General features: G+C 38.4%; 1 protein-coding gene across 1 annotated transcript; it reads left to right on the top strand.

The window, feature by feature from the left end:
• Positions 1-223: 223 nt before the first annotated feature.
• On the top strand, positions 224-12,679 carry LOC124272207 (charged multivesicular body protein 1a-like). The gene is made up of 8 exons (XM_046707363.1): positions 224-370; positions 3,232-3,251; positions 5,334-5,411; positions 6,188-6,334; positions 7,439-7,507; positions 8,105-8,164; positions 9,485-9,678; positions 11,623-12,679. The coding sequence occupies exons 1-8, from the start codon at positions 364-366 to the stop codon at positions 11,642-11,644; spliced, it is 597 nt and encodes a 198-aa protein (XP_046563319.1). The 5' UTR covers positions 224-363; the 3' UTR covers positions 11,645-12,679.

Raw genomic sequence — 12,679 nt, 5'->3', positions numbered from 1 at the left:
CTCAAGAGGCCTATCACGGAACAAAGAAGTGATTGTTGCGAAATATCATCTTTTAGTTTGGGGTTACTGTGACATATGAGTGCATATGATATTCAAACTAAGGAATGATCTGAAAGAGCCAAAGAAATATATGTAAAACACGTGTTAGATAAAAACAAAGCCGCATGCATTTGTTTATGCAGGGGAGGTAACTCTAAATAACGATCAAACCTACTTCCGTGTTTTTGACGTCATAACCTGTGATAGTTACTCACGAAGTTATAAGTGTTACCAGTATTTATTTGGATTTCTGTGCCTTGCTCTCCGTTGTATACTTGTCTATATATTTAAATATCGCACGGGAAAGACAAAAAACAACACAAAATGGATGGTAAGTCCGTCAAAGTTGAAAAATATCGGTTTGGGGTGTCAACTGTCACTCTTTCACTATTTCAGTTTTGAGTATTTCACAATCAACATATGCAAGGTATATACGTTTCTCGAAATTAGTTCATAATTTGAGAGGTCAACACGTAAAGAAAACATTAAAATGTAATTTAACAGGTTGAAATTGTAACCATCTGACCTACATATTCCACTTTGTATACAATGTCTGTTGTAAACACCTTAAGTACTAACAGCCTAATAACATGATACATATCGGATACAACTGTACGACTATAACAGTAATGAACTGTGAGTTGGGATTATTCTTCATTATCTACTGCCATTTCTTTATAAGGATAATAATTTAATACAGTGCCATGTGTAAACATATAGCCCTACACCCTTATGGTGAAACTGACACAATAATTAACACTAATAACAGTATACAGTAAACAACCATACAATATGTTCACCACTTATTACACCAACTAGATCTAATTATAACCTTTTAGCTGTTTTCTCGGAGACTGTGGGACGACTTTTGCTTGAGGGCCAAAAATGTGAAGAACTTTGAATACAAATTGTAAAATATTGAAAGGTTGTTGCATTCTGTATATAAAAAAAATGAGACAATATGTCCTTCAATATAATTATGAAATAAATACTTTGAAATGATTTGTTTATTAATTTGATGCTGGTCATTCAATTGGTCAGTCTGACATGTGCAAATTGATAATTTGTTGACACATAAGAAATGAGAGTTAATGTTTTACAGTATTTTCATTATCATGGGATTGATTCTGTTGTAGCTTCAGTATAATGATTGACATTTTCTCTTTTTAATTAGTGCAAAACAGTTTAGGTTCTGTCATCATATTTTATTTTTTATAATGCATAGTTCATATTCTGTAATATTATTTGTTAGTGAAACATTGAAAATATATACCCAATACTGATCATGATGATATACATGTTTTTTCCTGGAAGCAAGGAATCAACATATATATCATGCATGTGTATCACAGGGTAGCTTACATTGACTCATCTCTCCAGGTCTGGTTACAATGTATCTCCAGACAAGAACAGTTTGATGGAAAAACATCCTGTATGTGAATAAAGCAATCTTGTGTATCATCAGCATGATCAACATTAGCAAAGGGACTGAATCATTCCCTCAGTCAGCGTAGTAATCATGGTCATACAAGTGTCCAGAAGTTGGGTTCATAACGCTTTTCCACACATGAGAGTGATATTTTCAATACAGCCTCATACATATTATAGTAATTTGTATATTGTACAGGACAGTGAAGCCTTGTTAAACTGGAATCCCTCATTTACAAGATGGTTTCTGCTTGGAATGCATATCAAGAATGCAAGTTGGAATACACCATTCCCATGATTCAGTAATCAGCAGAGTTGTTAGTCTGGATGACTTCTGTGGAAAGGAGTCTGTCTCACAGTCCAACATTGTTTTCCCTACTGCCTACACACTCCCTGTACTGCTAAAACCCTAAATAAAGCAAGTCTAGAATTTCCTCAGGTTCTGAATCTCCCATCTCACTACGGCTAATTTTCAATTTAATGGAACTGTTTGTTCCCATCAAAAATTTATTTTTTCTGAGACTAGGGATGTGTCTAAGTTGAAGGCGGTGTCCATATTATCAAGGTTTGGTATTATTCAATAAATCATGAAGTATCAACCAGCTTCATGAGATCTAGATCTATTATTTCTGATATTTCAAAGTCGGTTTTACCATTAACGTCTGGTACCATGGTTGTGGAGAGTCGTTTAGGACTTTCTAGGTGTGAATATTATGAACATGGAATTAGTTCCACCCCGAACAAATATTGCCGGTGTGAGTGTATCTCCCCCTTGAAACTAAACACATACATGTGGAACAATGTTTCAGTCATGGAAGAAATCAACTTGTATATTTATGGTCCACATGATTACCTTTATATGTCAGGGTAAGGGTTAGATCATTATAACAAGGAACTTCATACTGGTCCTAAACCACTCAGACTCAGAGAAGTGTAAGGAAACAACATCTGTTTTTGTGAAAAAGATTTTCCTTGGAAAAACGGTTCCACTGGAATAATTTTTCAAGAGAAAATGGTAAAGGGAACATTTACTACAGGAAAAGATACATTTTGACATTAATACCTGTGTTAATATACTCACAGGACGTCTTGTTAGTTGAAATGGTACTGTTGAGTTTTGTAGGAGATTTCTAGTCAGCCTCTGTGCACCGTGCTGTCCTGCCTGACAAATTCCCATGAACTACAGTCCCATCCTTTGTACTGCAGCGTTCAGTACCCGGTTACCTAAGTCCGAGTCCACAACATGTGTGATGGAGACAAGGATTACCTAAGTGGCAACACCCCACAAATTTGGACTACACTAATTGGCGTGTCGGTCTTAGGCTGTGGTCAGATGGACATTGGACTATTGTCTGCAGTCAGTCAACTGGACGTAATTGTCCTTCAGTTTGACCAGCATGACCTGCTGACCTACTGGAGTTTTGGAGACAGTCGAACACTGGAGATGTTTAATCATGTTAATTAGATGAGGTTGGGTCATTTTATGTGGGTTTAATTTTACGCTGTGGTTTAGGGTAGAGGTTTAGGGTAGAGATTTAGGAGGTATTAATCATTGTTAAGTAGATATTTGGTAATTGCATCAACTTTTATTGTCAGACATGCTGTTTTGTATTTTAATGAGATATTTTGTAAAATTGCCAACTTTTGCCAGGTATTGATAATTGTTAAGTACAAATTTGGTAAATGTGTCAACTTAGATTGTCAGTCATGCTGTTTCACTTTTTGATGAGATATTTTGTAAAATGGATGACTTATATTTTCCAGATATGATGTTCCAGTTGAAGGTGAGTTGCTTTGATTTGTCCATGTTGCACATACTCATCATTATTCATTTGGTCTTTTGTGCATTTTGTTCCATTAACTGAGTATTTGGTAAGAATGGTAAGTGTATCATGACAAATGGCTTACCTGATGCTCATATGCCTTTAAGATGTGTCTCAGTTAGAAGACCCGTTAAGAAACATTTTGTTTCGCATGACATTTAACGAACTGAGTAGGGAAGAAGGAATTACATTTTTGATATTTTTGTATTTGGGTTACAAATCCTTGGAAGTTAAAACTTTATTCTAATGTAGCACATGACTCTGTTTTGACTGTGTCCACTGCTGTTGAATCAAGGAGATATAGAAAGGAATGCAGTGACATCTAGGTGGTGACACTTATAAAATGCATGGCATGTGCAAAAAGTTGGAATTAGGTTTAAAAAGGAATGTGATTTAAAATTATTATTTTTAATGGGGACGAACAAGGATAAGGCGGCAGGTTTAGTGGCTAAGTGGATTCTTTGTCATAAAACACACACACACACACACACACACACACCCGAGAATGTGGGGCAGTGTTAATGTCGACCAGTGTTCGGATTTAATTATTTACAGACTGTTGTCATTTTGCTAGGATATTTGTGAATGCAGCTTTAATCAATAAACAGACCTTCCACATACCTGTCAGCTCTCACGCATTTTACCTCAGTGTCACACATTCACGCATTGCCTCTCTGAACTCAGGCATTATTGAATTTGTTTTATAAACTGGCACCAAATGACATAAAAATCATCTTTAAATAACCTACAAACCAATTTTTCGGGAGGGCTTCACCCCCCTACATCCCCCATCAGAGCATCCCCCCTGGACCCCAGCTTCTCACTCACTGGAACTCTCAGGGGTTGACAGCTATATGCTTCTATATTACTTTAATCTCTCAACCTCACAGGTTACGTAGGAAAACCTAATTACTTGTTCAATCAGATTTGTCCTTTGAGTTTTGGATGACAGTGTATGTCTAGTGTACACACAATGTTTGCCCACTCCTGCCACCTACAGGACCCTTGAGATTGTCTTTGTGTGCTTAAATTACAAACTTTGCACAAATGGAGTAAGCATAGTTAGTGACCCACCATTAACCATTAACGGTTCTGTTGGGGGAGGGGTGATGAGGGGTGGTGGGAATTTTGTCAGAAGATATATAATCCAGTCACTGCTTCTGAACATGCAACTCATTGTGAGTCAAAACACATGTCATGAAAACAGATTCTGAGGAACAGGAGGGTATTTTTTCACCCAAATCTCCCACGTCCTCTCAATGTCCCCACCCATATCCTCTGCCTGTCCTCTCCTACGTCCTCCTTCTTGTCTCCAGTATACATGGTATATTCCTAGGGACAATGTTAACATGTACAGTGCTTGTTCTGCTCTATCGCCCACGATCTAATCAATGTATGATACTTTGGTTGCATGCATTATGCATTGATTAGCAGCACTTGTTTGCTTCCTGACCATATGTCACAGGCTTGTCAATAACATGGGGGGACAGCTGGTGCAGTAGCAGACTTAATCTTTACCTTCCTGTATCTGTATTTATTTCACCAGGGTTAAACTGACCCCCTAAATCAAATATCATGACACATCAGCATGATACAACATGCACACATTACATATTGAATTCATGGATATATGTGCAGTTTAACATTACTAACCCTAGTTTAAGATTGTTAACCTTTACTGGATCTTATTTTGTTTTCACTTTGTTTTAACTATGATATTGGTCATGTAAAATATTTTCAAAATTTAATCACCCATAGATAGGGAAAACATGTAATCAGATGATTGCAAAGTCCAGTTATTTTATAAGGCAAATAAACACTCAATCTTAATTTCTGCATATGAAAAAGGTCTGGTAGTCAGTCCACAAATACCATTGAGTTTGTAAACCCTCATGTCACTTGCCTATCATACATAGAGTGGTCAAATGTAAGATATTGTATGTTTGTGATCACACTTTCTCAGAAATTACTGATTCTAGTAGTGGTAATGTTAATTAAATATGCTGTTACAATCGCCATGGTAACATTATTTCTGTGTTTTAGTTTACTACCAAGCAGCTTGAGAGGTTGGCGAAGAAGGCTGAGAAAGATCAGAAAATCCAACAGAATAAAGTCAAGAAGGTAAATATCAGCACTGACATTTTGTTAAACTTATAGGTGAAAGTTGGTTGGTCAGCTGCTGTGTTATCTGTGAGCACCTCTAGAAGTGACAGACTCATTAAGATATATTAGTTGACCAAGTTGACAGCCGAAATAGCATCTCTTGTTACATCTATATCTATCAGCATTCATGTTGACATCAACCAAAAAATAATTGAACTTTTCCGCCTTCTGAAGTTTGGAATGAACTTATTTATCAGCATTCAAGTTTGATAAGAGCACAAACCTGAAGTCACACATTTTTCAATGTTGTGCTGGTAAATACTGTTCCTGTTTTATATATGGTTAATGGTATGTCTATTATGTGCAATGCAACATTTTTCAAATGTGGATTGAGAAATATGAATACTTTGCATGGTAAAAGAACTAAGATATCCAGGTTCCTGTTCCATTTCAACCAATCCAACTTCCATTCATTCCACAATTGGCCACAGAGCTGTATTTGTGTTTTGAAAAGTGTCTGTGAATTTTAGCGTGTGTTTGGTTTTGAATGGACGAGATGATTCACATATTGTAATCACTGTAGTGAGTGGTCTGGGTACTCAACTACTTGACAAAAGGGGATTTAAAACCCTACACCAAACACTTTAAGTCATGGCATGGTTTGTGGCTCATGCTGTTAACCACTGGTTTGCCTGGATAATATTTGATTGTTTATAGGTCACTGTTATAAATAATAGTAATGACTGTGGCATAAAACAGCATTCAGTCACTTACTGATGTGTCATGTTGTATAGGCTCTGCAGCAGAAGAATGTAGAGGGCGCTAAGATATATGCGGAGAACGCCATCAGGAAGAAGAACGAGGGCCTCAACTATCTGCGGTTTGCGGCCCGTGTTGATGCAGTGGCGTCCAGGGTGCAGACGGCTCTCACCATGAAAGAGGTCAGGAAGTATTTTATACTTGTTGATAACATACAATATCATTAAATCAGGTCATTTACATCGATACAATACCTCAATCAAATCTGACGTCTCAACCCATTAAATCAAAGGAGTCTTGGGATCTTGAGCCAGTCAGATGTCTGTGTTCTAAAATGATTAGGTTTCAATTCTTTAGTTACCTCAATTCCGAAATTTTGATTTTTCATGAAAGAAGACCAACACTGACAAGAAAAATACCGTGAAGAATCATGGTTTAATTTTCTTTAGCAACCCATGCTTGTCATAAGAGACACCTTATGGGGTCGGGTGGTTAGGTTCTAGGACTTGGTCGATACATGTCATCGTATCCCAATGTGTAGATCGATGCTTATGCTGTTGATCACTGGATTGTGTGGTCCAGACTTGGTTATTTACAGACCACGGCCATATAGCTGGAATATAGCTGAGTGTGGCGTTAAAACAACAAACAAACAAACTGAATGCAAAGATTGCTTTGATGGTAATCGCTTTTGGGTGAACATATCATGATTTTCAGATACACATGGTGAATAAAATATCCTCAACAGTTTAGTAGAGTGGCCTTTATTGTTTACATTTGGAACTACCTAATTCTTTTTTACTGTTACAGGGCTCGATTTAGTACTTTGTTACTTGCACTGGTGCAACCCAATATTACAAAATGCAATCTAGCTATTAATTGAACTTGCACCTGGTGCAACTCAATTTTTGAGTGGGTAAACTCTCAATAAAACATCTAAATAATTCAATACCATATTTCTTACATTACATATTGCAATAAAAGCAGTGCAACTGGAATTTGGCTGGTGCAACTAGGTTTTTATCTTAGGTTGCACCTGGTGCGAGTAGGTTAACATCTCATAAATCGAGCCCTGCTGTTAGGAAAGTTAACCTGATCTAACTTCCTATGAAGGTGTCCTCACATCTTATGCAGTCTGGTGTCATACTGCAGCTGTAAGGCGTACCTGAGTTGAATCATGTAATTCTACCTTATGATACCCAGGTCCAAAATTCTACCCATCCCAGCACTACTTTCTTCCAGTGTGCTCTCAATACAATGATGTCCATGTGTGTTGTGTTCCACAGGTGACCAAGAACATCGCAGGTGTATCCAAGGCTCTGGACAAAGCAATGCAGTCTATGGATCTGGCCAAGGTGAGGTATGCCAGGCTGGAGCAGACGGCACAGACAGATAACGTGGCTTCACCTCGCCTCGCCTCGATTATTTACAGACTGTCATCATATAGCTGGAATATTGCTGTGTGCAGCATTAAACAATAAACAATAAGATTACATTTATTGTCCCTAACACCCATATATAGGTGGGACACGGGTTGACAGATCAATTCATGGAGCATCATTTAATCTTGCCAGAAACATGTGATTGCTTGTTTCAATCCCAGATTCACCCGGATTAAGTTGATTATGGTTTGATGTATGTCAGCATCATGTCAGTGAATTTCACCAATTTCAAATCAAGACTTCCATCACTCTACGTGGTCACACACTGTTCAGAGCAGAGTGAAGTCAAGCTCACTATGAGTGTAACGCGGTAATGTCTTCTTTCCAATTGGCAATGTTTCGTTGTAAATACATTTGCAGGTGGAAAAACTTCTCCAGGACCAGAATCTGTTTGTATGCAATAGAGATATTTGTAAAACCAATTGTACAAACCCATGCTGCAGCTGAAGATAATCTTCCATGGTAACTGGGAACAATAGAATCTTATTAGATCATTTTGTTTCTCACCAGGTGGAGCAGATTATGGAGAAGTTTGAGAAGCAGTTCGAGGACCTGGATGTCAGAAGTTCGGTAAGTCAACACTGAATTATCTCCCTTTGAACATGGACCTCAACCAATCTCCATGTGGACGAGGACAGATATTTTGTAAAGCTAAAGAGGATCCTTGAAATCAGCATCAACCTTGTGCTGTTAGATTTCACCAAATTGTTAGCATCAGCTGCTTAATATCACTAACATATGGTTCCTATTTGATGTCAAACTCCCAATTATGTCCCTTTGGTGGGAACAGAAGAATATGTCTCCCAAAAGATGTGAAGAGAACTGGGGGTAGACTTGCCACATAATCTAGACTTGCATGGGCTTTCTTGGATATACAGTTGAACATCATTGTGTCGAACTCTGATAACTCGATATCTCGGTTGTCTGGATATACCATCTCGGTCCCGGCAAAATCCTTCATAATTTATCATTATTCAAGCTCTTTTAACTCGATACGGATGTCGCGATATTTCAGATATCTTGATATAATTTGATGGCCCCAACAAGTAAAATTACCCTATTAAACTCGATATTTGCAAAGAAACTCGATATTCACCTACCTTTCATGGACAAGTATCCCTCTGAACTGAGGTTGTTTCCACACGTTTACACACGGTGCGGCATGAATCAAAGGGATGCAGTAGTGTAAACTAATTAGGGCTAATTGAGTTGAAGGTGTCACTTGTTTGTTATTTAATTAGGATTAATTAAGAAGGATTTAATTAGGAAGTACTCACTGTTACGAATAAACACAACTGATAACGAATTGTACTTTCGACTGAGAAGCGTTTTGTTTTCTTTCATAGTGATATGTGATAATATGCCCTGGTCGGATGTCTCAAGTTTGGACAACTCTATAATTTTTCTTGGTCCCATGAATATTGAGACAACAGTGCTCGACTGTATTTGTTTCAGGGTCTGTGTGACAGACTAAACTGGGGGTAGTGTGGCTCATTTCTTAATCTTGTTGTAACTGAAATATTTACTTGCTCTGTGTCAAGATCTGAGGACATCATCATGGTGGGTTGAGTCAGGTGATCCCCGATGAACATTTACCACTTTCTGTGGAGGTGAGGTCCTGAGATCTTCTTTCAGAGAGGGTTGTTACAGAGTAAAAAATTTGGAATTTAGTGAGATGGGCCTTGTAAAATTGCTAATGGTGTGTCTTCACAAGGTAGCGCTATGGCATACTGCTTCTGCTCCACACTTATTTGTCTTGTCCAGACTCAGTTATCTATTGACCGCCATGTTATAGTTGGAATATTGCTGACCCCAACGTCAAACAACATTCACTCATTCATATAGCTATACTATGGTGAACATCAACATGTTGCTTTACCCCTCACTCAGACTCTGGAGAACTCCATGGGCAATGCAATGACCTTGACCACTCCCGAAGACCAGGTCCAGGCCCTCATCCATCAGGTGGCTGACGAGAACGGTCTCGAGATGGTGGACCAGCTGAACGACCTCAACCCAACCACAGCTTCCATACGGTCCGGGGCCTCCGCGGAACAGAGCAAAGAGGACGATCTCTCGAGAAGGTTGGTCAAAATGACCTTTGACTTTTAAATGACCAAGGCCCCATTTCACAAAGTGATTGTAGCGCTAAGGTGATCGTAATGCCCATACTTTAACATAGACTTGCGATAGTCATGGCTCTACGATCGCTTTGTGAAACGGGTCCCTGATTTGTTTGTGGGAGTAATGTTACTGCCTTTTCATCAGCTCCTGGCCAGAATATGTCCTTACTACCTCCTGCTTGTCATATTAGCTGAATATGGGGACTGGTTGGTCAGACACTGTGACTAGGCTGATTCCTTGGCTTCATGCCCGTATGGTGTGGAATGTTGCTTCCAGTTACTGGTTTGCCTGGTCAAATACATTCTACCATGATGTAGCTGGAATATTGCCATGTGAAGATCCGGGTTAGAATCAATCTTCAGTTGTCCATGCTTATCGTAAGAGGCGACTAAGAGGATCGGGTGGTCAAGCTCACTGGCTTGGTTGACACATGTCATTGTATCCCAATTGCATAGATCGATGCTCATGATTGTCACTGGATTGTCTGGTGCAGACTTGATTATTTACAGACTGTCGCCATATAGCTGAAATATTTCTGAGTGTGGCGTAAAAAGTAAACTCACTCAGGGCCCAATTGCACAAACCGATCTTAGCGCTACAATGATCTTAACTCACATAACGTTAAGCTAAGATCACTTTGTGCAAGTGGGACTTCACTCACAAGACGATCTTAATGTCAAAATTACAGGTTTTAGCAGGAAGTCAAAGACAGCAATGAGAGTGGCTTCAAAGCCTTTATTCTACTGTCGTCGCCTGCCTTACCAACAGCTAATGCCTTATGATACATTGAGACATAATATGTAACACTGTGTGGGAACTGCATGATAGGCAGCTACCATGGAGTAAGTGGTCAGACTTAGTAGCCCGGTGGGTCAGAGTGCTCATCATATCAACCACTTGTTTACAGGTTGCCGTGAAATAGCTCATCCAAACTGAATGTAAATCTTCTGTTCTTTTTTTTTAATGCTATTATGTCTCTGTAAACATGAACAATATTGAAGTCAGTCCTTATGAAGGAACAAGCAAACAAAAATATCTTCACAGACTGCTTGTTTATCATTAACAGCAGGGATTGGGAAAGGCAGGGGCCATGGGCCATTTTGCACATTAGAATACAAAATGGCCCATTAAAATTTTGAAGTTTACTATTGATAGAAGGGCAGTGGCCCATTCTAAATTCAGAAAATGGCTAATAATCTTGAAACTGGCCCATTGTCAAAGTTCTCTATCCTAATCCCTGAACAGACAAAACTGTAGACACTGATGGGGAATCAGAGACATCAGTCAGCACAGTGATGCTGCTTCATGACTTTGAGTGAGTGAGTGAGTTTAGTTTTACGCTGCACTCAGCAATATTCCAGCTATATGGCAGAAGTCTGTAAATAATCAAGTCTGGACCAGACAATCCAGTGACCAACAACATGAACATCGATCTGCACAATTGGGATACGATGATATGTGATGTGAGTTTAGTTTTACGCCGCACTCAGCAATATTCCAGCTATATGGCGGCAGTCTGTAAATAATCAAGTCTGGAGCAGACAATCCAATGACCAACAGCATAGGCATCGATCTACGCATTTGGGATACGATGACATGTGTCAACCAAGTCAGCGAGCCTAACCACCCGATCCCGTTAGTCGCCTCTTACGACAAGCATGGGTTACTGAAGGTCAATATTCTAACCCGGACCTTCACGGGCATGCATGACTTAGAAAGAAGCCTACCAATGGGTGGAGCATTTTTCTGATGGGTGGTGGAATTTTAGATTTCATAGAAATATAAGAGCACAAACAAAGTGCTTGATAAATTCCATGGAATTGCACACCATATATATTTTTTATTTCAAAAAGGCGTTCTAATGATTCGACATTTTGAAAAACAACACATAATTTCTATTTCAGGTTACAAGCCCTGCGGAACTGATTTTGTTAGTGTACTGTGTATATATAGAAGTCCATGCTACGTCATCTCAGCAACGTCACCTTGCAGCTGCAACAACGTGTGTCTATCTTGTCAACAAGCAACTTCTCATGTCAGCTATTTCCAGCAGAACTACGTGGCCTGGAATCAGAGATGGCGAGTTTTGTAAACTATAGATTAATATGGTTCCCAATGCATACTTCTAACACCAGAATCATGAAGTGTATTCTCTGTATACTCAAAGTGTAAAATATTTGTTGTGTCAAAACGAGTTTATACATGGTATATGTATATTATGCATGTTTTTGTTAATTTCCCACGTTTATGTACATGGAATATGATGTTGTTGATTTTACAGTATTTCACTTACACAAGGCTAGATAACCTCGCTGTGCCTGAAACACATTCTGTCTTTCAGAGAAATACTTCATTTTCACTAAACTAAATAAATATACTTCATGGTGAGTCAGTTTCAAATTATGCTATATTTTTAGCAAAACTGACATAGAATATTTGCAGTGTTTTTGTTTGTATTTTGATTCTGTCATTTTTTGACAATGAATGGTCCCTTGTATGTGTAGCTGACATGCATTTCATCCATGACTACTGTAAAACGGATTTAATCAACTCTTAGTTTGTTATAACTGTAGTTTGTCATACGCATTTTGACTAAAATGTACAGCAAGTGGCCAGGCGAAAAAAAGAAACAAGTTTTTTAGGTTATATCCGTAGGTTTATTAGGTGTAAATGTAGGTTACAGTATTTATCAAGTTCTTTCATTTTGAAAGCAATCATGGTTTCAACATCATTCTTTTTGTCAGTGCTCACACCTTTCCTATTATGTTTTCACGAGGTATTTTCACCATCAATATGTAAGTTAATGTTAAAAATGTCAAGTTGTGTAATGTCAGGGTAGTAAACTTTAATTTCATTATCTGTAGAATTTCATCAGTTTTGTGGGGATTTGCCATGCACAGATGATCAAATATGTCACTCTTGGCAACCATCACTACATCAAAAACAAAATGCACATATGCT

Source organism: Haliotis rubra, unplaced genomic scaffold (assembly GCF_003918875.1).
Source record: "Haliotis rubra isolate DU_JTF1 unplaced genomic scaffold, ASM391887v1 Scf103, whole genome shotgun sequence".
Lineage (NCBI taxonomy): Eukaryota > Metazoa > Mollusca > Gastropoda > Lepetellida > Haliotidae > Haliotis > Haliotis rubra.
The sequence above is the reverse complement of the archived record's forward strand: the minus strand, read 5'-3'. Positions and strand labels throughout refer to the sequence as shown.

What these genes read in the sequence shown, in the direction of transcription:
- LOC124272207 (XM_046707363.1), top strand. An exon ending in AGTCTATGGATCTGGCCAAG is followed by an intron (nt 7,508 to 8,104) that starts GTGAGGTATGCC and finishes GTTTCTCACCAG; the next exon opens with GTGGAGCAGATTATGGAGAA. An exon ending in ACCTGGATGTCAGAAGTTCG is followed by an intron (nt 8,165 to 9,484) that starts GTAAGTCAACAC and finishes CCCCTCACTCAG; the next exon opens with ACTCTGGAGAACTCCATGGG.